The sequence below is a fragment of the Mya arenaria genome, chromosome 10 (genome assembly GCF_026914265.1).
Source record: "Mya arenaria isolate MELC-2E11 chromosome 10, ASM2691426v1".
NCBI lineage: Eukaryota > Metazoa > Mollusca > Bivalvia > Myida > Myidae > Mya > Mya arenaria.
The window spans coordinates 60,379,965-60,403,361 of NC_069131.1; the positions used below are offsets into that span (position 1 = coordinate 60,379,965).

Consider the following 23,397-nt stretch of genomic DNA (forward strand, 5'->3'; position numbering starts at 1 on the left):
GACAACCATATATAATCCTTTTTTTAAATATGCTACATTTCTTTCGGTCCGGGGAGTTTGGAGGTGGGAACACTTCAAATTTTCAGAAATCTGTATCGGAGCATATCGTCAATACTACTTCAAGAAGAGGATTTAAAAAAATAAATTAAAATATAAAAAAAAATCTAGACATTTGAAATAGTTTTAAAGACTAACGTAATGCATTCCGTTTAAATATAGTTACACCCCCCCCCCCCCCCCCCCCTATCTTATCCTGTAAAGTTGCTGTCTTTCCAACCCATTGTTGCTATATCGTTGTGCTATGTTCTTTATTAAGGACACAAACGACAACACGCCGACGTTTGCCTCCACCGCTTACACGATAGGTGTGTCTTCTTCCCAAACAGCAGGATCACAAATAGGTGGGTATGGAGGTATGGAAGCGTATATCGTGGATACTGATGATCACAAATAAGCGTGTATGGAAGCGTATATCGTAGATACTGATGATCACAAATGGGTAGGTATGGAAGCGTATATCGTAGATACTGATGATCACAAATATGTGCGTATGGAAGCGTATGTTTAAGATACTGGTGATCACAAATAGGTGCGTATGGAAAATGTATATCGTGGAAACTGGTAATCGGAAATGGGAATGTATGAAAGCGTTTATCGTAGATACGGGTGATGTGTTCATGTATTATTGTCGCCGACATGTTTTATGTCTAATTGATGGGTAATATTCCGACGTGTGGTCAAATTTATTTGAGTCGACGAAATTAAATTAACTCGCTTGTCGACTGAACACAAACGAGGTTAGCATAACGTTGTGTATATGATGTGTCGACAAAAAAGTCAGCATAGTCAGTAAATAAGTGTACAGGTCGACATGTCAACACATGACATAATTATGCATCGTGTACTAATAACCTTTCAGGAGCGGTGACGGCCACGGACGCGGACAGCGGGACAAACGCGGACTTGTCATGTTCGGGAACCTCAAGCTCCGCCTACTCGGCCTACTACACTGTGGGCGCCGACTGCAAAATCTACCTGTCCAAGACGCCTGATTTCGCTTCCGGTACAACCGTTACGTGAGTAAAACACCACACTTAAAAAATAATGTCTGTTCGTTCTGTTCCGCATATTCGTTCTCAGTGTGTGTACACCACGTGATAAAGTGATACTCTTATTGTAAATCAATATATAACACCTATATAACAAATACAAATTCTTAGTAAACAACTTACTAAATTATGCACTTATAGAAATATTTATTACTGATTACAAGATTGTAACCATGTATTTAATAGCTAAAAACGCAAAAATAGTAAATGATTGGTGAGTGCTAAAAGATTTACTGTGATCTACTATCGTCTCACAATGTCGAAATACCGTGTTTTCTGCACTTTTTTTCAAATTAAACTCGATAACCTTCAAAAGAACCATTGTTTTCGATATTTATTCATCCTTTTTAGTATATGCGAACAATTGTTTAAATTGTGGTAAATCTTATTTCGGAGTAAGAGTGCATCTTAACTTACGTCATAAATGCTACGTCGGAAGACTACAAAATCATCGATAGGTCACAAGCAGGTACCCCAAAATATCTTGGGTGAAAGATGGACAGCTATAAGGTTGGCACAACTCACACTGTCATACTTGTATTTGCAGATACGTAACAAGAGCGGTTGACAAGGGTAATCCTGCCAAGACAGGCACGACCACTGTAGATATCATCTACCAGGATGACACGACGACAACCACTACTACTGCAGCAACAACCACAGCATACAACTTCTTTGACCACGGCGAAAATATCGCCATGTTCGTTCTAACTTTACTGATGGGGTTGGCATTGTTAGGTAAATTATGGGCCGATCCACATTGTTGTAAACTTTTAAAGCTGCACTCTCACAGATATACCGTTTTTACAACTTTTTTTGTCTTGGAACGAGCCGATTTTTGCGAAAATCCATGGAAACAAGTGATATAAGACTGCTGACAAAAAATTAGATCGCAGAATTTCTTATTTAAGTTCAAAAATTCATGTTTTATGCATTTTTCTTAAACCATTAGTAACGGTTTAAACAATAAAACATTAATTTTCGAACGGGTTTATGCAAATTTTCGCTCTGGGGCCGTATTCAATAAGCATCTTAGTAATAATTTTCAACTAAGTGAAAAATTGCCATTTTTCTAATTTGAATTTTAAGAAAACGAACAATGTTTGTACACCAAAAATATGAAAATAAGCAAGATAATGGTCTAAACAATATATGCATATAAATAAATCTGATAAAAAGTAGCGGGTATCTAAAATAATCGTTGTCAAGAATTACTAAATTCTCACTAAGTTTAAAATATTCACTAAGATGCTTATTGAATACGGCCCCTGATCTTTTGTCAGCAATCTTTAATCATTAGTTTGCAGATATTTACGCAAAAAAATCCTCTTTCCAAGACAAAAATAAAAAAGTTGTAAAAACGGTAAATCTGTGAGAGTGCAGCTTTAAACATCAAACAGTTGATGGGATGTTCATATATTTTAAATAAAGCAAGTACATCTGAAACAGTTTTCTCAAACTAAACACAATAAATAAATGCACTCAAATTTCAGAGAGGTATAGATTTGATTAAAGATTTTTGAAAGTTAACAATGATGACCTTTCTTTAACAACGTTTTGAACAATCGGCTCAATATCAAAATAGTGCATTTTTTTTTTTGGAGTTTTCGTCATGAAGGTTTTTACAAAAATGATGGCTAACTAAGTGTTTTTGTGCAAATATTCTATGAAAGAAATCAACGAATAAAATATGTATGCTCTAACGAAAGTGTGCTATGTTAAGCTCCAAAAAGAGCGTTCTGTTATAAATAACTTTCAGAAAAAATACTTACCGCAGAGTGACCTCACTGTTATGCACCAGTCAATTGTAACCACGCCCCCCCCCCAGGTCCGCGGAATAGCGGGGACTTTGACTTTCGGTCCAGCTAACCCCGGCTAAAATCCCCGCCCTGCGGGGACGAACAGATGGTAATTCCCGACAAATGCCCCCGCACCCCAGGGTCCCTAGGTAAGGCCCATGCCCCGCTATATTTAAAGCGAAGACAAAACCACCGCATTCACCCGGCACTGCGGGAACACTTAAAAGGTAAAAACAGGCCCATTTCCCCGGCTATCCCCGGTATACCCCCGGACCTTGGGGGGGGGGGCGTGGTTACAATTGACTTGTGCATTAACACATCATAATCAATTGTTTTCGAACGCTTGTTCTTAATAAATATGTATTTATATTAGTACTAAACTTCGTTGCACAATCTGATTCATAACTTTAAGCACCTCTTATTTATTTTGATACTTAGATCTAAGCTGCACAATCCGATTCATAACTTTAAGCACCTCTTTTTAATATTGATACTTAGATATAAGTTGCACAATCCGATTAATAACTTTAAGCACCTCTTATTAATATTAATACTTAAATCTAAGTTGCACAATCCGATTTATAAATTTAAGCACCTCTTATTAGTGTTGATACTTAGATCTAAGTTGCACAATCCGATTTATAACTTTGAGCACCTCTTATTTACATCGAAACTTAGTTCTGAGTTGCACAATTCGATTAATAACTTTAAGCACCTCTTATATAAATTGATACTTAGAACTAAGCTGCACAATCCGATTAATAACTTTAAGCACCTCTGATTTATATTGATACTTAGAACTAAGCTGCACAATCCGATTAATAACTTTAAGCACCTCTTATTTATATTGATACTTAGAACTAAGCTGCACAATCCGATTAATAACTTTAAGCACCTCTTATTTACATTGATACTTAGACCTAAGCTGCACAATCCGATTAATATCTTTAAACACCTCTTATTTACATTGATACTTAGAACTAAGCTGCACAATCCGATTAATAACTTTAAGCACCTCTTATTTACATTGATACTTAGACCTAAGCTGCACAATCCGATTAATAACTTTAAGCACCTCTTATTTACATTGATACTTAGAACTAAGCTGCACAATCCGATTAATAACTTTAAGCACCTCTTATTTACATTGATACTTAGAACTAAGCTGCACAATCCGATTAATAACTTTAAGCACCTCTTATTTACATTGATACTTAGAACTAAGCTGCACAATCCGATTAATATCTTTAAGCACCTCTTATTTACATTGATACTTAGACCTAAGCTGCACAATCCGATTAATAACTTTAAGCACCTCTTATTTATATTGATACTTAGACCTAAGCTGCACAATCCGATTAATAACTTTAAGCACCTCTTACTTATATTGATACTTAGACCTATGCTGCGCAATCCGATTAATAACTTTAAGCACCTCTTATTTATATTGATACTTAGATTAAAGTTTTCTCAATCCAATTTATAACTTTCAGCACCTCTTATTTATATTGATACTTAGACCTAAGCTGCACAATCCGATTAATAACTTTAAGCACCTCTTATTTATATTGATACTTAGACCTAAGCTGCACAATCCGATTAATAACTTTAAGCACCTCTTATTTACATTGATACTTAGACCTAAGCTGCGCAATCCGATTAATAACTTTAAGCACCTCTTATTTATATTGATACTTAGACCTAAGCTGCACAATCCGATTAATAACTTTAAGCACCTCTTATTTATATTGATACTTAGATTAAAGTTTTCTCAATCCAATTTATAACTTTAAGCACCTCTTATTTATATTGATACTTAGAACTAAGTTGCACAATCCGATTAATAACTTTAAGCACCTCTTATTTATATTGATACTAAAATATGGTTGCACCGTCCATTTGATAGTATTTAGCACCTCTAAATATTTACTCCACCAAGTGAGGAAGACACGCGTTAAGTTAACAATTTAATTCAAAAATTTAAGAACTACTTCAACTGATGTACCGGCATACATCCAAGGTTGTTTTCGATAAAAATGGCCGAGGAATTCCAAATGAAATTAACTTGTGCATCTTACTTCTGCACGAATGTTGGGATTCTTTCTCTCCACGTTCACTGTCCTCATCTTGTGAATTCGTTATAAATACTGTATTGCATATTATTATTTGTATCCGTTGTAGGGGCGTTGCTATACTGTTGTTTGCGGATGTGCTGTGGTGGAGGGGGTATGGGAGGAATGTGCAGTAACATGTGTGACTGCAGACAACAGAACCGAGCTAGGAGGGGCAGGTAACCAATATTTAAACGTATACATGTTGTGGTTATGCTTATAATTTATATTCATGTAGCATTGTGGCAATAATGTTTTGGTAAGGAGGTGAGTTGGGGGAGGGTGTAACTCCGATGTGTACATATAATTTATGTGATTATGTTTATAATTTCATGTACATGTAAAAGAGTGAAAACACTTGGTTTGGTTATGAGGGGGGTTTTAACCAAAGGGTAAGGTTTTTGTCTACTGTGATTAACCAATGAGCTAGCTTCTCTTCTGTGATATACCAATGAGCTAGCTTCTCTACTGTGATTAACCAATGAGATAATTTCTCTACTGTGATTAACCAATGAGCTAGCCTCTCTACTGTGATTAACCAATGAGATAGCTTATCTACTGTGATTAACCAATGAGATAGCTTCTCTACTGTAGTTAACCAATAAGATAGCTTCTCTACTGTGGTTAACCAGTGAGCTAGCTTCTCTACTGCGATTAACCAATGAGATAGCTTCTCTACTGCGATTAACCAATGAGGTAGCTTCTCTACTGTGATTAACCAATGAGCTAGCTTCGCTAATGTGATTAACTAATGAGCTTGCTTCTCAACTGTGGTTAACCAATCAGATAGCTTCTCTACTGTGGTTAACCAGTGAGCTAGCTTCTATACTGCGATTAACCAATGAGATAGCTTCTCTACTGCGATTAACCAATGAGGTAGCTTCTCTACTGTGATTAACCTATGAGATAGCTTCTCTTCTGTGATATACCAATGAGTTAGCTTCTCTACTGTGATTAACCAATGATCTAGCTTCTCTACTGCGATTAACCAATGAGATAGCTTCTCTACTGTGATTAACCAATGAGATAGCTTGTCTACTGTAGTTAACCAATAAGCTAGCTTCTCTACTGTGGTTAACCAATGAGATAGCTTCTCTACTGTGATTAACCAATGAGATAGCTTTTCTACTGCGATTAACCAATGGGATAGCTTCTCTACTGCGATTAACCAATAAGCTAGCTTCTCTTCTGTGATATACCAATATGCTAACTTGTCTACTGTGACAAGCCAATGATATAGCTTCTCTACTGTGATTAACCAATGAGATTAGAGCTACCAATGAGATAGCTTCTCTAATCTGATTAAACAAGGAGCTAGCTTCTCTACCGTAACCAATGAGCTAGTTTCTTGTCTACTGTGGTTTAGCAATCAGCTAGCTTCTCTACTGCAGTTAACCGAGGAGCTAGATTCTTTTCTACTGGTATATACTTATATGCTAGCTTCTCTTCTGTGATATACGAATGAGCTAGCTTTTTGTCTACTATGCTTGACCATTGAGCTAGCTTCTTGTTTGCTGTGATTTATCAATTGGCTAGATTTCTTTTCTTTGATTTGCCAATTAGCTAGCTTCTTGTCTACAGTAATAAACCAGTGAGCTAGCTTCTTGTCAACAGTGATAAACCATTGAGCTAGCTTCTTGTACACTTTAATTAACCGTTGAGCTACCTTCTTATCTACTTTCATTAATCAATGGAGTAATTGTATTTCCTTCTGTGATAAACCAATGAGCTAGCTTCTTGTCTTCTGTGATTAACCAATGAGCTAGCTTCTTGTATACTGTGTTTGACCATTAAGCTAGCTTCTTGTCTACAGTGATAAACCAATGAGCTAGCTTCTTGTCTACGTTGATTGACCATTGAGCTAGCTTATTTTGGTTTTCAGATATCCCCCAAGACAAGTCACGCCAGATTCGTGAGCAATTCTATTTTATCTCGATTGTTTAAACAGAAGTATATCACTAACATTTTCATTTTTCAAAATAACAGGCTTTACTGTTAACTTTTAAGAAGTATTCGTTAAAAAACAAGCTGTGCTTTATATATTTAATTTGCTTGCTGTATTAATTTGTCGTTTTTGTTTCTGTTCGATTTTTTATTAGTTTTTTTTTTAATTTAATTTATGTATTTGATTTTTTCTATTTCAGACCCCCTCCAAGTAAGTACTAAACTTAAATGTATTTTATCAGGAAAACAATAATCTGCTTCTGACAGACAGACATTTAGACAGACAGAAATTTAGACAGACATACAGACAGACAATCAGAGACAGACAGACAGTAAGACAGGGGGTTCGATCCCCACCAGGGTGAGAGTGGTCTAGTGGTATAGGTGCCCGCCTCTCACCCAAGAGGTCGTGGTTTTGATCCCCGTCAGGCCTTTCAAAAAAGGACAGCAGGACCCATATTCAATATAAGTCTTATCCTTATCCTTTAACATGCAGTATCGATTACATTAAGTCTATTGGTCTATTTTTACTGTCAAATCGAAGAACATGTACTTGGATTATAATCTTCAAGATCATTTAATTTTAAGGATGCACACGAATGGTAAAATTGGTATTCGAATATTCGGTAATTCTTTCGATCGAATATTCGATTACCAATACAAACTATAATTATTCGCTATATAGATTGCAATAGTCAGGGCCTCTTTACCCATCTTCGTAAACGGTTCCCGGCTACATTGTTCTTCCCCAGGCCACAGACCCTGTTTTTTTCCAAAAAATATTCTCTGAAATTCCCCATTTTCAGAAAAAAAAAATCAAAAAAGCAATGCTTTTATAAAAACAAAACTCCAAAATAAAATAATTTCACATAATTCTAAGATTGGTATTGGATATTGCCACAGTACTAGTCTCTACCAAGAAAATGGGCTCGACAGTGATTATTTAAAGTGACACTCTTATTCAAAACTAATACATATTTATAACAACCATCAATTTTGATTGATAAACCTTTAAATACTTTCTAAATAATGCATTTATGGAAAATGTTAATTACATATAACATTATTGTAACTGTATATTTGATAGCAGAAAGCGCAATTTGTTGGCTTAAAACACATGTTATTAGCCCTCATTTAAACTCTTAATACTATTTACCACCGTCCTGGATAGTCTATCTACGTTTTAGCAGTATATTTTGTTTTTGTAAAAGCCCAATAAATACATGTAGAACACTATTTGATAACAATCAAGTATATAAACCTACTAACGCAAAATACTTGATGTCCAGGAAAGTACCGGCCACCGTCCCCGGTCCGACAGCCTACTCCTCCGCCGAAGATTATAGAGCGACAACCTCAGCTCATACGGACTATTGGACGGCCAATGCAATATGGAGGCTTGTACGTATAGAGTGTTGTTATTGTTGTTGCCTATGTTTTTGTTTTTTTAACCAGGTTTTCAACGAAAGCTTGGTTATAAGAATAAGGATGTCGTTCAGCTTCCATGTGGGTGTCTTGGCTGGAGGTGGTTTCCGATCAACAACTTGAGTTTATTGACGTTTAGTAATTAAACTTGGTATGCAGGAAATCATTTGAAAACGTATCTTGGTTTTGCTGGCGTCAGACTGGTGGTATCCGCTTCATATATTCAGTAAAATAAAGTAATGAAACTTGGTATGTAGAGGTCATTTGGAAACGTATACTGGGATTGCTTTGTTGGATGTGGGTCACGGTCAAGGTCACGGTAACTAAAAGTAGAAAAATAGTTTCCGCTCAAAAACTTCAGTCAAGAGTCACATAATTATGGTGGTGCAACTTTTTATAAAGCATGTTTATGTGGAGATGTATCTTGGGATTGCATTTTGGGTATGTGGGGTCAATACAACTACAAATAGAAACAGCTTTCAGATCAATAGTTTGTGATAGAAGTGACGTATAGAGATAAAGCTTAGTATGTAGCAAGCCCACGTAGAGACTTCGTTGAGGTGCATTTCGGGTGTGTGGGGTCAAGGTCAAGGTCACTATTACTAAAACAAGGTTTTCCGACTAGAGCTTGTGTTATGAGTGACACATAGTGCCGAAACTTGGTATGTAGCAAGAACATGTGCAGCTGTACCTTGAAATTGCATTTTGGGTTTGAAGGGTCAAGGGCACTTTTGTTAAAAATAGAAAGAAATGGTTTCCGCTTATTAACTTTACTAAGGATTGACATATAGTGAAGACCCTTGATATGTAGCCGGCTTCACTGGAGATGCCTTGGATTTGGGGACATAAAAAATAAAATCTGCTTTCGTCGCATTGCGGCGTTTCTGGTTTATGTCGTGTTTTGTTTTCTCGTTGCCGTTAAAGGTTTATCGTAGTTATATGTTCTCCTTTCTCTGTTCATCAAAATTACTGCACTTGTCAAATTAGTTTTCCTATATTGTCTGCTTTTCATTTGTATCTGCTTTAATGCTTTTCAGTTGTAATTGCTTCAACAAGTTGCATTATGTCTGTGCAAGTGTGGCTATTTGTATGCTTATATCCGTTTTATTTGTACTTATTTAAACGCGGGTAATTTGCATATATTTTAACGCGTTTTATTTGCATATACCGTATCGTGTTTCATTTGCATATATTTTAACGCGTTTTATTTGCATATACCGTATCGTGTTTCATTTGCATATATTTTAACGCGTTTTATTTGCATATACCGTATCGTGTTTCATTTGCATATATTTTAACGCGTGGCATCTGCATATACCGTATCGTGTTTCATTTGCATATATTTTAACGCGAGGCATCTGCATATACCGTATCGTGTTTCATTTGCATATATTTTAACGCGTGGCATCTGCATATACCGTATCGTGTTTCATTTGCATATATTTTAACGCGAGGCATCTGCATATACCGTATCGTGTTTCATTTGCATATATTTTAACGCGTGGCATCTGCATATACCGTATCGTGTTTCATTTGCATATATTTTAACGCGTGGCATCTGCATATACCGTATCGTGTTTCATTTGCATATATTTTCACGCGTTTTATTTGCATATACCTTATCGTGTTTCATTTGCATATATTTTAACGCGTGGCATTTGCATTTACCTTATCGTGTTTCATCTGCATATATTTTAACGCGTGGCATTTGCATATACCGTATCGTGTTTCATTTGCATATATTTTAACGCGTTTCATTTGCATATACCGTATCGTGTTTCATTTGCGTATATTTTAACGCGTGGCATCTGCATATACCGTATCGTGTTTCATTTGCATATATTTTAACGCGTGGCATTTGCATATACCGTATCGTGTTTCATTTGCATATATTTTAACGCGTGTCATTTGCATATACCGTATCGTGTTTCATTTGCATATATTTTAACGCGAGGCATCTGCATATACCGTATCGTGTTTCATTTGCATATATTTTAACGCGTGGCATCTGCATATACCGTATCGTGTTTTATTTGCATATATTTTAACGCGTGGCATCTGCATATACCGTATCGTGTTTCATTTGCATATCGCGTGACATTTGCATTTACCTTTACGCGTTTCGTTTGCATAAACCATTACGCATTTCATTTGTATCTACCTTCACAAGCGTGTCATTTGCATATACCTTATCGCGTTTCAATTGCATCTTCCTTAACACGCTTTATTTATATTTGATTTTACGCTTTTCAAATATAATCACACAAAAAGACCCAATACTATATTATAAGATATTATATCACACGTGCTCATAGATATTTTCTATAACCAGACTCGTGAAAAATACGATCACACACTGAACTTGATAAATATTCGCGTTACATATAAAAAATTCGTATATATACAAATATATCAATATCGCCTTTCTACGTTACCTAGCTGATTATAGAGGAACAATTAAGCTTTATACCCCACACAATTAACCTATTTTTTAAATTGAGCAATAACTTGGATAGCATAAATAGCTACTTCAAAAATATATGCATTCCATACAGACTATACTGATAGTGTTTGCTTTCATATAAAATAATAGCGAGCGTTTCGGACGATACGGGTAATGTATCTTACTTCATTTCAGTATATAATGGCTTGATAAAGCATGTGTAGTCATTTGACATCATGAAATTTGACTGATGATTTAATTCATAAAGTTTTACTGCTAATTTCATGTACGAACGCTGTTTGTACTAATGAATAATCATAGACACCTCACACAATAAATTAGATTAACATTATCACAAGCAGCCGCTCACACTTAACAAAACTTATAACTAGACATGGGGTGGTATTCAATATAAGTTTCTTGCATACCCGACGTGGGTTTCCGGTCATGTGACCAGTGCTGGGAAAACTCGTCTTACTAACCCCATGTAAGATGAGTCACGCGCAACAACGCGCAACGTCTTATTTCTTTAATTGCATGGTTTATGAAAACTACATTTTGATCAAGTTTTTTTTCTTGTCCGAATCTTTGCCTGTGGGCAAGAAAGGGTTTTCCAGCATAGACTCCAAATATGTCGATCTCTTTATCCTACGTAGTGGGAGAATATTGGATCTAAGATCGGTGTAGCTAATCGGATTGTGTGTTTGTGGATAACGAACATGAATGAAGTCAATCGTGTATGATCATAACATTGACTTTGCATATTGAATACCACCCCTTCATGGCTATAGAATGACGCCATTGCTAAAGACTGAATTAGGGACTAACTATAGATTAGGGTGTTTTGACTTTTGATGTACTGTTGGCCACTAGATAATTGCTCTTGCTTAGTTCTGCTTTATTAACGCTCTAAATCGACATTTGAGGAGCCCGGCTGCAGATTCAATTGCTCACTAAGTATATTAGTGCTAGTCGTATCAACAAAAAAGTGACTACGTGTGTACAAATAATAATGATGCTAAATAAGTGTATCTCGTGTAGCGTTTCACTAGCGGATCCGGGGGGGGGGCGCACCCGGCGCGTTCCTTCACTTTAATCGTCCAAGTTGACTTTTTGTTTAGATATAGGAGAAAGGAAGTAATAAAATGTGTACAAAATGCACCATTTCGGGCTATAAATTGTAAAACATTTCTTGGGGGAGTACCCAAAACCTTACTGCCATCCAAATAAATTCCGGTCCATCGGGAGGGGCACGAACCAAAAGGTTACGCCCCAAAGTTACGCCACTCTAACGTCAACTCCTGGTTCCGCCCCTGCATTCAATGCTCACCCTCTAATCACCCTGTCCTATATGTGTTTTACAGGCAACCTTCCACCGTGCGACTGATTCGCTCACCCGCCGTCCTTCCGCCGGGATATTTCCCTTGACACTCTTTATATGTATATTAAATGTGCGTTCAGTTATATAGTAGTAATATATCAGTAGATCTATGGTGCGTAGTACTATCGTTGTATTGCTTTATATAAATTTACTAAAACTAATAATTCCATCTAATTACCTTGAAAGTTCACTGTTATTGCAAGGATGGACTATTTAACATAGAATATACACCTTTTAAAGTTGTAATGCACACTTGAATTGACATCTGTCTACTACTGTATTGTTTTAGTTCTGTATCTTTTCTATTTATTGCCTTTGTTGAAAAGGCAAATATGTTGTTGTCTCAGGTTAAAGAAACAGCAGCTCATAAAACAGCTTCTAGTTCTATCTGGTTATGTAATCAATATATATTGCTGTTTGGCTCAAGCGCCATAATAATTATTATGTCATTGGTTGCCATCAAAATGAAACCACGCAGAGTTTACTTTAGCGTAATAAACTAAATGCTTCTGTTTCAAAGGGACTCGCTCATGTTTTGGACTAAAAATTAATTTTCCATGTAATGCATCTGAAAAACCCTATTTTATCATTATTTTACTTTAAGATATCGAAAAAGTAAAAAAAATATAATTATGGTATATAAAGAGTATTTTGGTTTAAGTGGGTCGCGAACCCACGCCGGTACACTAGTCAAGAAACAAAAAAAAAGGAAAAATAACCAGAATACGTGTGAAGATAAAACATATTCATATGGCACTGCATTCCCGATTTCTCAAATAGGCCCTCAAAATCGTGGTATTGGGTAAAGTAACGTGTTATACTTGCTTCAATAATGTCCGCTCTTTTGCTCTAGTTCAGAAGTGCCATTGTCTCTTTTTTGCACAGCTCCTAAAAGAGGTTGTGCCAGTGTTTCGCATTCGTGGTTTTAAAACTCCTGATGATTTGCCACACTTTATTTCGTAAAAAGGTGCATTTTGCAAGAACATGAGGGAGTCCCTTTAAGGAATATGTTAGGACTGACGTTGGATTTTAGAAATATCATTTAATTGTTCCTGCCACTCATGGGTTGACAAAACAGCAACAATGCATACAATGCTATTGGGTTAATGAAACAATATGCTATACTCTTGGAAAACGCTTTGTGAAACGCAGCTTCTATTTTAGTCTGGTTATGTAAACAACATGCATTTCTGTTCTCTTGGTGATGCACCAGTCATTGTAACCACGCCCCTAAGGTCCGGGGAATACGGGGACTTAGACTTTGGGTCCAGCCAACCCCAGCTAAAATCCCCGCCTTGCGGGGACAAACTGCTGGTAAAATCCCCGCCAAATGCCCCCCGCACCCCAGGGACCCTAAGTAAGGCCCATTCCCGGCCATTTTTTTGCGCAAAGACAAAACCACCGCATTCACCCGGCACTGCGAGGCCACCTGAAAGGTAAAACACGGCCCATTTCCCCGGCTATCCCCGGTATACCCTCGGACCTGGGGCCCGTGGTTACAATTAACTGGTGCATAATAAAATGATAATATGACGCCGATGGAGAGTAACCCTACTAAGTTGACAACAATAAAAGCTCATTTTAAAAGTTCCTTTAATAGACAAAAATCTTGAGTTATACCCAGCTATATATTATATAGTCTAAAAAATAACAAAGCAGTGCAGAGTCACGATCTATATATGTTCTAGATAGCAACGTACTTAAATGTATAGAGTTCTGATACTTTACCATATTCGTTTGTTTGTACGATATTGATGGCAATGTTTTTATGTATTGTCGATAATTTAAACATGACATTAATTGTCAAAAATGTATTTATGTAAAAAAAATGTATCATAAACGAACATTCAGTTATTACATTTATATATTTCAGTCGACCAGCTGGAGGATACATGCGTCCGCCACCATCTCTTCCTGGATACTACCCTTGACCTTGACCTCCCCGTGACCTTTAAACGTTTGACCTTCACATTGTATACCACAAATGATGGTCACAAAGCTTGAACACTATAAATAACATTATGCCCTTCAGTCCTTTGATATTGTTTGCAAAGTAATTATTTGACATTTCAATAAATTCTAGGAGCAAAAAAAAATAATGTCATTATATATATGTAAAATAAATACATTTTTCAAGTCAAACTCTTAGAATTTTATTGATATGTCAAATCATTACTTTTTTACTCTTTGAGTAGTTGTTGTTGCGAGTAAAGGATTAATGATGAATGTTAACGTGGTTATTTTTATTATTATACATTGTGTATTATAATTATTTTTGTAAATTTACGATAGTCTGTTAATTCTGTTTTGATCCTTAACATGTGTATTTATAATATTTTATTATATAGTTGAATAAGAATGAAACGTATTTGCTCATGTTTATGAACTTCCACTGTGTATTAGTAAGTTTTTTTTTTAAATAATTCATTCAATTTCACACATGCACTGTAACACACCGTCATCTATATACGCCGCTATGGAACGCCAAATCTACATATAAAACTTAAATATTTGAAGGGCTATTCAAACAATTATATACTTTTTAAAATCATTAAAGAGATCTCCAATCGGATTAATGATATCACCGATTAAATGAGAGGTATATAAAAATCATTTAGAATTTATTAATCATTAAGAGATTATTATTGAAGAAAAAAATGGAGGCAACGAATTTTTTGCGTTTTTTTAACCTACTTTCATATATAAATACCTAACAGCAACTGGCAGTTATTTTTTCGAACATAATTTTGTAAATCCAATGCTAAAATGAGAGTTACTAATGCTTTGGAACAATAAAAGCATCTTTTGCTTCATTTAAGATAATTATAAACAAAAGAGCTCTAATAGGAAATTTTGATAATATTTTGTTTCATTTTAACAAGCAAAATTGTTTTCTCAATGTTTATCCTAAAAAACGTGAACAAATCCCTATGCTTAATTTTGCCAATTATTTATTTTTCCCCATTATTAAAATGTTAACGTCATTGTTTTAAATAAACCTGTTTAAAAAATGTCTCTCTTAAGTTGTATTTTTAAGGTAAAAGAAACCAACTACAGTACACTGGATACAAGTTGTTTCCTTTACACTGTAAATTTTTACTCCGCAACAATAGCAATTTTCATCATTTTAAGTGCCATGATCCAGTCATGCATGGGCGGATTTGGCTGTTTTAAGAAAGGAACTGAGCTCTCAAGGGTAACTACTTACTGTAAAAGGTTGATTAGGATACAAGCAAAACATAAAACTCTCATGTTCACAAGCAATTGTTTATGGACGCTCAGGCCGTGTGTACACCATGTTATGACCCAAAGCTTAAATAAGATCTTTGCAGAGTAAACGGTAGACATTTTTTTAAACCTAAACAAGTCAATAAATATAAAAGCCAGAGTTATTGGTCTTGCTTAACTTGTGTGTATTATCACTGGCAGTATGTATAGCAAGTTCCATGTGAATAGCTTGAATGTGACCATCTTGAACGGTTCTTGAGCAATGACCAAGGCTAATGTTTCTTTCATACTCCTAGATAATGACACCAAAGTTAGGACAACAACACCAAGTCCATCACAACAACTCCATACTTTTTTCTTAAATAAACAGACTAGATTTTTTTTTCCGATTTAATTTTATCTCTCAACACCATAATACAACTTCAACTCTAACTTTTGAAACCTATCATTACAAAAATAAAACACATCATTTTAACAACATACAGTAAAATATTATGTCATATCGTTCTGTCATGCACTGTAAGTTTGTTATTGACATGTATCTTTCATTTATACCAGTTCTGCTTCATTATAGTTCCATTAATCATATCCATTTTACAGGCATAATATACACAGCAATGCCAATAATACAGTGTTCATATAATTGAACATTCTCATTTTGAAAACACATAAAAACATGGCACACACTACCAATCAAACGAACTAGAAATGAAATATCACAAATGCACTGTTAATTTACAGACCAATTACAACACCGTCTTAAAATCCCCTAGCTTATTAAGGGAACACAGTCATTTCCCTGAACATAATGAGCCCAATATGAGTTGACATAACTTGTTGAACTTTAGTCTTTAGATGATAACAACATAATTCTACCCCTTCAGCAATTCACTATGCTTCTCATCCTATTAAAGTAAAATTCATGATTTCAGGTTTTAAAAAACATGTGCATCAATTGAAAGCATTTTTTTTACATAATTTCTGCACATACTATGCTTTTGACCCTGTTAGATTTTAACTCTGGTGTCATGGTTTAAGTTATCGGGCAAAAAATTGGAACATGTTTTTTGGGCCAAAAAATGCCAGAAGGGAAGCAGACATTTCACTGCGTTTTTAACACTCAACCTTTTGTATTACCAATTTCATGATAAAAAGAGATACAGAAAATATTTTATTTTTTTTAAAATCTAAATAAACCCAACCCTCTCAACCATACGAATATTATTACAATAAAATAAATGGAATGAAAATATACCATGACTGTGCGTTTAAAATTGTTGATAAATTTAAGATCATGTACAATTATGCAAGAATAGACAGTCCTTAACATAAGATAAGCATTCAAGTTAATGCATGAATTACTAAATCAATTATTTATGAGTTTGCGTATGGAATAGTCGTTAATATAACATTCTATCACTTACACGTAGCACTATGAAGTACATTCTTCGATGATTTTATGATCATGAGTTGGAAATATTCGTTGACAATAATTCTCTATCTTAACTAGCACTGAAAAGTTCATTCGACAATGACCAATGAGATTGCAGCATAGATGTAAGTATTGTCCAATCACAATGTGGCTAGTATGAGAATGAAAAGCTAAGTGATGATATCCAATGAAAATTGCAATCTATAAATATCAGCCAATCACAACTCGTCTTTCGATGGTTCATCAAGATCATCTAACTCAACATCACTCAGATCAATGTCTTCTTCTTGGGGCAGCTGAAATGAAAATTTCATGTTTTAAACCAAGTATAAATTTTTATCATGTACTTTATATCAAATCATTCAGATGAATTGAGAAGCGGATATAATCACTAGTACATTTCCTGGGAAGAAACCAGTACTTGTGTCCTTTCTGATGGGCCATGAAAAGGTAACCCAAGTTGAGCTCAAACACATCAGCTTTTCGGTGATCGCCATACACCTAGACCTGTATATATATATATTGCATCACAATGAAACAGTAGATGACATAGAGCTTCCATGACCCATTGGACAGTATTATGATCAAATAGGCAATGGTTTTGAATGTTCTTCAAGGCAGCTTATTCCATGACAATTTCAAAGTTTTTAAACATATCCAAGTTGACTTTTTCCCTGACACTTTCAAAGTTTTTAACCTTTTTTATTTTTTTAAGTAGGAATATTTTGTCACCTAAGTGCAATAACTGCATACAGAAATAGAAGCAGATATTGAGTTCTTGCACTAAGGTTATTTTGTTAACTATCATATAAACTATACAATATTAAGAAGTAGTGTTTTTCATACCTCTCCATCTTTGCCGTCCCAAGGGTCACGGGCCTCAATTGAGGGCAGTTTATCGCCCGTGATTGGGTTGGTTGAGCCTCGTCCGTACGACAAGTCCCGCAGAAAGTCTTTAATGCCCTGTTCTGCAAACGATCCCCTCAGAAGGGCATATTTCATCTTTCTGGAGTTGATAGCTGCCATGGCCTAGGGTAAAATAAAACAGTGTTTTATTTCATCTATTGAATGTATCACTGGATCTAACAAAGTATAAGATTGACTCGCTACTCGAGAACCTGATACACATTCTTATAATCTTTTCCAATTTATCACTGATTTTGCCCCAGGTCATTATTATTTCAACTGTTAAATGTTATAAATGCTCAAATTCACCAATACATTTGCAATGTTACATTTAAAACTTGTGAAAAAATATTAACAATAGTATAACCTGTACCACTTGCTGTCATAAATAGTTCGAATTCAAGTGTTTCATATTCCACGATAATTATTGAATTTGCTGATGTAATTTTAAGTTGAATTTCTTATTTTCAACATCCCTTCCCAAGATTTTTCAACATAACCTTTCAGAACAATATTTAATACCCTCATATGTTTATTTAAGTGTGTGCCTTGTCTTTCTGATGCCATGTAATATCACCAATACATTAAAGGTTGTTATTACTGTTAGAGTGTCCCTCAGCATAACTAGAGGAAATGGGTTCGATTCCCAGTGAAACACACTTTTTTGTGTTGTCCATTGCATGTGACGTTTTACAAACTACAGATATGTCTATATGTGGCAAATAAGAGAGACTTTTCCATGTCAACTTATCTTCATTTTTTCAAATTAACTCTTAACAATTTAATTCTAGTTCAGTTACTCAAGTATATACCTACCGGGTATCCGAATCCCCCAATGCCAAGTCCCTCCTCCAGTGCTGGCTGAGCTCCGGCCTCTGCCCACACCCACCTGCATAACACACAATTATGTCCAATTAAATACACCTTAACTAAATGTACAAAAACAACTAGCTTGTTATCAATGGCATATTGGGGACATGTCTCTAAACTTTATAATTCTACATTTTGCTTGGAAATGGGAGGGAGCTCTATTTTGCTTTAGTAAATGCAAGTTTGAATTATACTTCTGCCCTCATGGAGACAAGCAAGGGCGCCCTTCTGCCTTCATAGCATTAAATGCTTTTGAATGTCAAAACAAAAGTTTGCTTTGAATTATAGATTAAGACTTACAATTATAAATACATGGATACAAACATAACATATACGGCAATTGAAACTTTACAATACTTCATTTAAACTAATTTCCTAACATATTTTGAAATTATGTATGTAATGTATTAACATACCCCCACATCTTTGCCTTGAAGTGCTCTCCGACAGCCTTAAGGGCCTTGATGTACTTGTTTCTGCATTGAGATTGACAGTCGAGGATGTGGGGCAGGATGGACACGATACATAGTTGCCTATCATCACAGTTATCACTCAACACTTTCTGGGATGTTATCTGGGAGAAAAATGTGGATCATTGAGTTTAAATATATTTATACTAAGAAAATGACTTTACAATAGATAACAATGAAAACAACAAAGACTTTGAATGAAAACTATTTTACTCAAGAGCATATACATGTAAATCAACAGTCATACTGTATGTCAAAAAAGTCAGATATGGTATTCAATCCTTGTATCAGGTCATAAATTAACTTCAGTCGAAATGATACATTTCAATGTCTACGAAATGAAAGATGTTGAACATGGTCACAGTTTATGCATCATCATCATATGTAAGGTTATTGAAATCTTCTTAAGAAAAAGGATTTATTGAATTCCTAGTGTTTGGTTGCATATTAATACCTTAAATGTTTGTTCGCTAAGGGTCAAGGACCTCAACATTTTTCATTGCAAAACAAGCAACATATAATTCATTTCACGACATTGCACTACATACCTCATACACATCTGGAGGGGGAACATTCTCTGCCGCTTTCTGATTGGCCCAGCTGACAATGTCCGATGCTGTACGACCTCCATCATACTCCTGGGCCTCTCCGTCCTTCTTGCCTCCAGGGAAATACTTGATGGTTGGGTAGCCCCGGATCTGAAATATGGGGGGTTTATAAATAATAAACACAGCTGACATTGAAAGAAAACCTAAGGCCCCATTAATGAAGATTTGTGTAAAGCAGGTTAACCCGGATCTGAAATATGGTAGGATAATTATATCATGTAATAATGAAAGTGCATAAGCCATAATATTCATTCATGATTGCTTAAACCAGGGTCTGCACTATTGTGTGTGTGGGAGGGAAGAGGGGAAAATTAATACAATTATATTAAAGGTGTTCATTAGGCCAAAAAATTTGAGATCACAATGCATATATACCAATCGAATAGACCAGATTCATATCTTTTTACCATTACCATCATAAACATGCAAGACCCTGAACTTGTTAAATATTTTCTAGCATGTTAAACTATTTATTATCAAGTTGTTAAGTAAGCTTTCAGACTAGTTGATTAGAAATGAGAATAGCAGAAAGCAAAAGTCCCTGAATTTTTGTTTCTGTGTTTGAGGTTCTGGGCAGTGTTTGTAGGTATGGGTTGATTTGAGTGTCTACACGTACTTTGTTGGCTACCACACTACCATTGCAACCCTACAAATAAACCTACCCCATATCTGCTGGATATCACTGTATGAACTGTCGAATCAACAGCTCCCAGTTTGACCTTGCCCTTCAAGTCTGTGGCTGCCTGAGCCCACTGGGGTGCGAGATTCTTGCAGTGGCCACACCAGGGGGCAAAAAACTCTACCAGCCAGATGTCTTCACTGTTGATGACGAGTTCTTGGAAGTTTGAGTCAGTCAACTCGATAACGTCAGCTGGGTCAGCCTGCAGAATAAAGGATGATCAAATGCCAGAAGGCAAGATATTTGAATTGCATTCAAAATGGTGCAAGGATGACAACCATGTCGTTAATCTCAATACAGGACAAAATCTACTTTTTTATAATTCTTTCTCCAAGGACAGAAAAGGTCGGTACTGAAATAATTGTAAGGTATTTTAATTTATACACTTAAAATAAAGGATTTATTCTAATGACCACTCATCATCACCACCACCACCACTATCAGAGTCTTTCTTCCCTAACTCTCTCTATTTGTTCTGGCAGTAATACATATTTAATAAAGAATTAAACTAAAATAGCTAACTCATATTACTAACAAAGAATTACCTTCTTGCCACTACCACCACCACCACCGCTGCTTCCTCCAGAGCCCCTCTTGCCTGACAGTCTCTGCTTAGCCATAGAGGAGGCTGCGTTTAAGGCAGCATCAACGATACCCGATGCCTGGCGAGGTCCTGAAAATTTTAAGATGAAGATGTTACAATGTGAGGACCAAACAAAAGATCTGACTTTATACCTGATGCCTGACAGGCTCCTGAAGATTTAAGATTAATTGTGGGTTTTTTTGCAATAACACATCAGTTTAGCAACTATTCAACATTTGCCAATTCGAAGGTTGACAATCTAGTTTGATTTGTTTAGAAAATTGCACTTGCTTGTGAGCTTCTGCAAATTCTTCTACATTTTGCATTTTTATTTGCCAGTTAAAAATTAACTTATTTTTTGGTAGGGTCAGTTTGGTTCTATACTAATAAGTTAATAATACCATACCTTGGTAGTCAGTGGGGCTCTTCTTATCAAGCCCAAACACCTTGATGGTGGGGAATCCCTTGACGCCGTATTGTCCCCCCAGACTCTGATGATCGTCGGCGTTCACCGCCCCGACCTTGACCACACCTTTCAATGCTGTGGCTGCTTTCTTCCAGTCTCCTGCCAATGACTGACAGTGACCACACCTGTTAAAGAAGTTATGCAACGGTAATTCTTTGCAGGACTTGATCAAATTCAGAATGACATATAGCAAAGCCTGTTACATTTGTTATGCCAAATAAAAAAATAAGAATTCAGGCAAGTTAATCAAAAAAATGTGAAGTTAAAATAAGAGATCTCAGTATTATAGCAGCTAGTACAGAATCAAGGATTTACCATGGGGCATAAAACTCTACCAGCCAGACTTCGTCACTGTTCAACACCAGGTTGTTAAAGTTGCTGGGTGTGAGCTCCACGACATCATCAGAGCTCGAGTACATACATGATCCATGAGTTGCTAAGGCAACCAACACTCCGACTGAAAATAGACAGACAGTAATGTAATAATAGATTAGTAGTGTTTTCTTCAGAATTGATATATAGGGCATGTATTTTTTTTCCTAAAAAGGGCATTAATTGAATGGGTTTTTTTAACCAGTACAGCATGGAGCCCATAAAAAGCTTCAGTTGTTCTTGATAACTGGTTGATTATGATTGAACACTATTTACTACCAGTAATAGATGGCTTATTTGCCTCGAGGCCCCACTCCCCATGCCTTCAAACACTTCCCTCTCTTGCTCATTACTGAAATTTTGAAACTTGCCCTACACAAGTTTGATTGATAAGTAATAATGATGTTGAAGTCTGCCTTCTAATAGCGTACGCAAAAACAAACTGCTGAGTTGTTCTTTTGGTAATCAGTTCATGTCGCCGTATGAGCCAAACCCTTCTCCCAGGTACTTAAATCAAATATCATAATTAGACTTCTGGATTGTTTTAACTGCCCAAATTTCCTACAATAAAGATTATGCTTTCATGACCAATATTTTAATTTTTCATTTTTGTTAATTACTAAAGGATTGCAATAAGAATTGCCACATCATTCCAATGTTTAATCATACATATATAAAATATCTATGCAAAACTGCAAAACATTATTTGATGTTATGAGTTAATCAGTATTGTTCGGCATCGACTTATAATTAAACAATTTCTGATTCAAAATCAAGGACGTAGGCAAGCCCGGAGAGCATTTTACAAGTGCAAGTAAACTTATTAACAAAACCTACAATGTTTGACAGATCCAATCAGACGCGAAATAAGGTGACAAACACGTTTTTTACTTTGAAAATAAAATTTATGTAAGATAACAGTTAATTCCTGTCATGCCGCTTTTGTCTTTACAAAAGAAATAAAACAATTTTTATTACCAAATAAAATATCCATGTTTAGCTTCTCTGTTGACGCTTTCTTTGTCGCAAAAGACGTTGACACTGGTAATGGGGAATCCTCTAGCCGGGTCGTGGCTTTATTTGATTGGATAAAAATTATTGGTAACGTGTCTTCACGGGAAACTCCTCATAAGGTTACATAACACTATTTTATTATGGCCATTTCTGTCTAGAAGGGATTGCTTCCCTTGGACGGATCAACCCAACAATTTTACTGTGGTGTTCGATAAGAAATGTTATTTAAGAACAAAAACGTGTTTTAATGTTGACGCCTATAGTATATAATTATAATTTTGAATATTAAACTGGTTTAAATCTTGTGTTTTCCTTTTTTGTTTGATCTCCATGGAGTCCACATGGAGTCAGGTTTTCCATGAACATGATACAATTAATTAGATAAAAACAACTTTTTCTAGAAAGCCAGTTTGATGAGAGCCTTTGTCCAGAACAAGTCATTGTGGAAGACATGTTTGTTATTATAAGTTTTTAATAAGGAGCTTGGATCATTTTATAAATGGTATGTATTCACTTATGATTTGATATGAACATAAATGATAACCATTGTGTTGCAT

General features: G+C 35.6%; 2 protein-coding genes across 7 annotated transcripts in view; one reads left to right on the forward strand and one right to left on the reverse strand.

The window, feature by feature from the left end:
• LOC128206827 (protein dachsous-like) overlaps positions 1 to 15,217 on the forward strand; it is a 76,466-nt gene extending 61,249 nt beyond the window's left edge. For 3 of the 6 annotated variants that reach the window (XM_052909508.1, XM_052909507.1, XM_052909506.1), the window contains exons 10-17: positions 317 to 401; positions 920 to 1,076; positions 1,657 to 1,847; positions 5,090 to 5,198; positions 6,902 to 6,931; positions 8,253 to 8,364; positions 12,196 to 12,282; positions 14,086 to 15,217. In XM_052909508.1, the coding sequence (XP_052765468.1) occupies positions 317 to 401; positions 920 to 1,076; positions 1,657 to 1,847; positions 5,090 to 5,198; positions 6,902 to 6,931; positions 8,253 to 8,364; positions 12,196 to 12,282; positions 14,086 to 14,160 (846 nt within the window). In that variant the 3' untranslated portion in view covers positions 14,161 to 15,217. Of the gene's footprint in view, positions 1 to 316; positions 402 to 919; positions 1,077 to 1,656; positions 1,848 to 5,089; positions 5,199 to 6,901; positions 6,932 to 7,163; positions 7,175 to 8,252; positions 8,365 to 12,195; positions 12,283 to 14,085 lie in introns of all 6 variants that reach the window. The other 3 variants (XM_052909511.1, XM_052909509.1, XM_052909512.1) reach the window with 3 other exon arrangements.
• Positions 15,218 to 15,806: 589 nt separating this feature from the next.
• LOC128206885 (protein disulfide-isomerase A6 homolog) lies at positions 15,807 to 22,890 on the reverse strand. The gene is made up of 10 exons (XM_052909594.1): positions 22,805 to 22,890; positions 21,770 to 21,911; positions 21,395 to 21,579; positions 20,951 to 21,078; positions 20,389 to 20,607; positions 19,667 to 19,816; positions 19,065 to 19,222; positions 18,595 to 18,667; positions 17,719 to 17,901; positions 15,807 to 17,168 (listed from the first exon to the last, which is right to left on the reverse strand). Exons 1-10 carry the CDS (start codon positions 22,818 to 22,820, stop codon positions 17,091 to 17,093), a joined length of 1,332 nt encoding a protein of 443 aa, XP_052765554.1. The 5' UTR covers positions 22,821 to 22,890; the 3' UTR covers positions 15,807 to 17,090.
• Between the last annotated feature and the right edge of the window lie 507 nt (positions 22,891 to 23,397).

Coding starts and splice junctions, on each gene's coding strand:
- LOC128206885 (XM_052909594.1), bottom strand. Junction 20,608..20,950: donor GTGGTGGTAGTGGCAAGAAG/GTAATTCTTTGT, acceptor TTTATTCTGCAG/GCTGACCCAGCTGACGTTAT. Junction 17,169..17,718: donor GGGACGGCAAAGATGGAGAG/GTATGAAAAACA, acceptor TTTTCATTTCAG/CTGCCCCAAGAAGAAGACAT.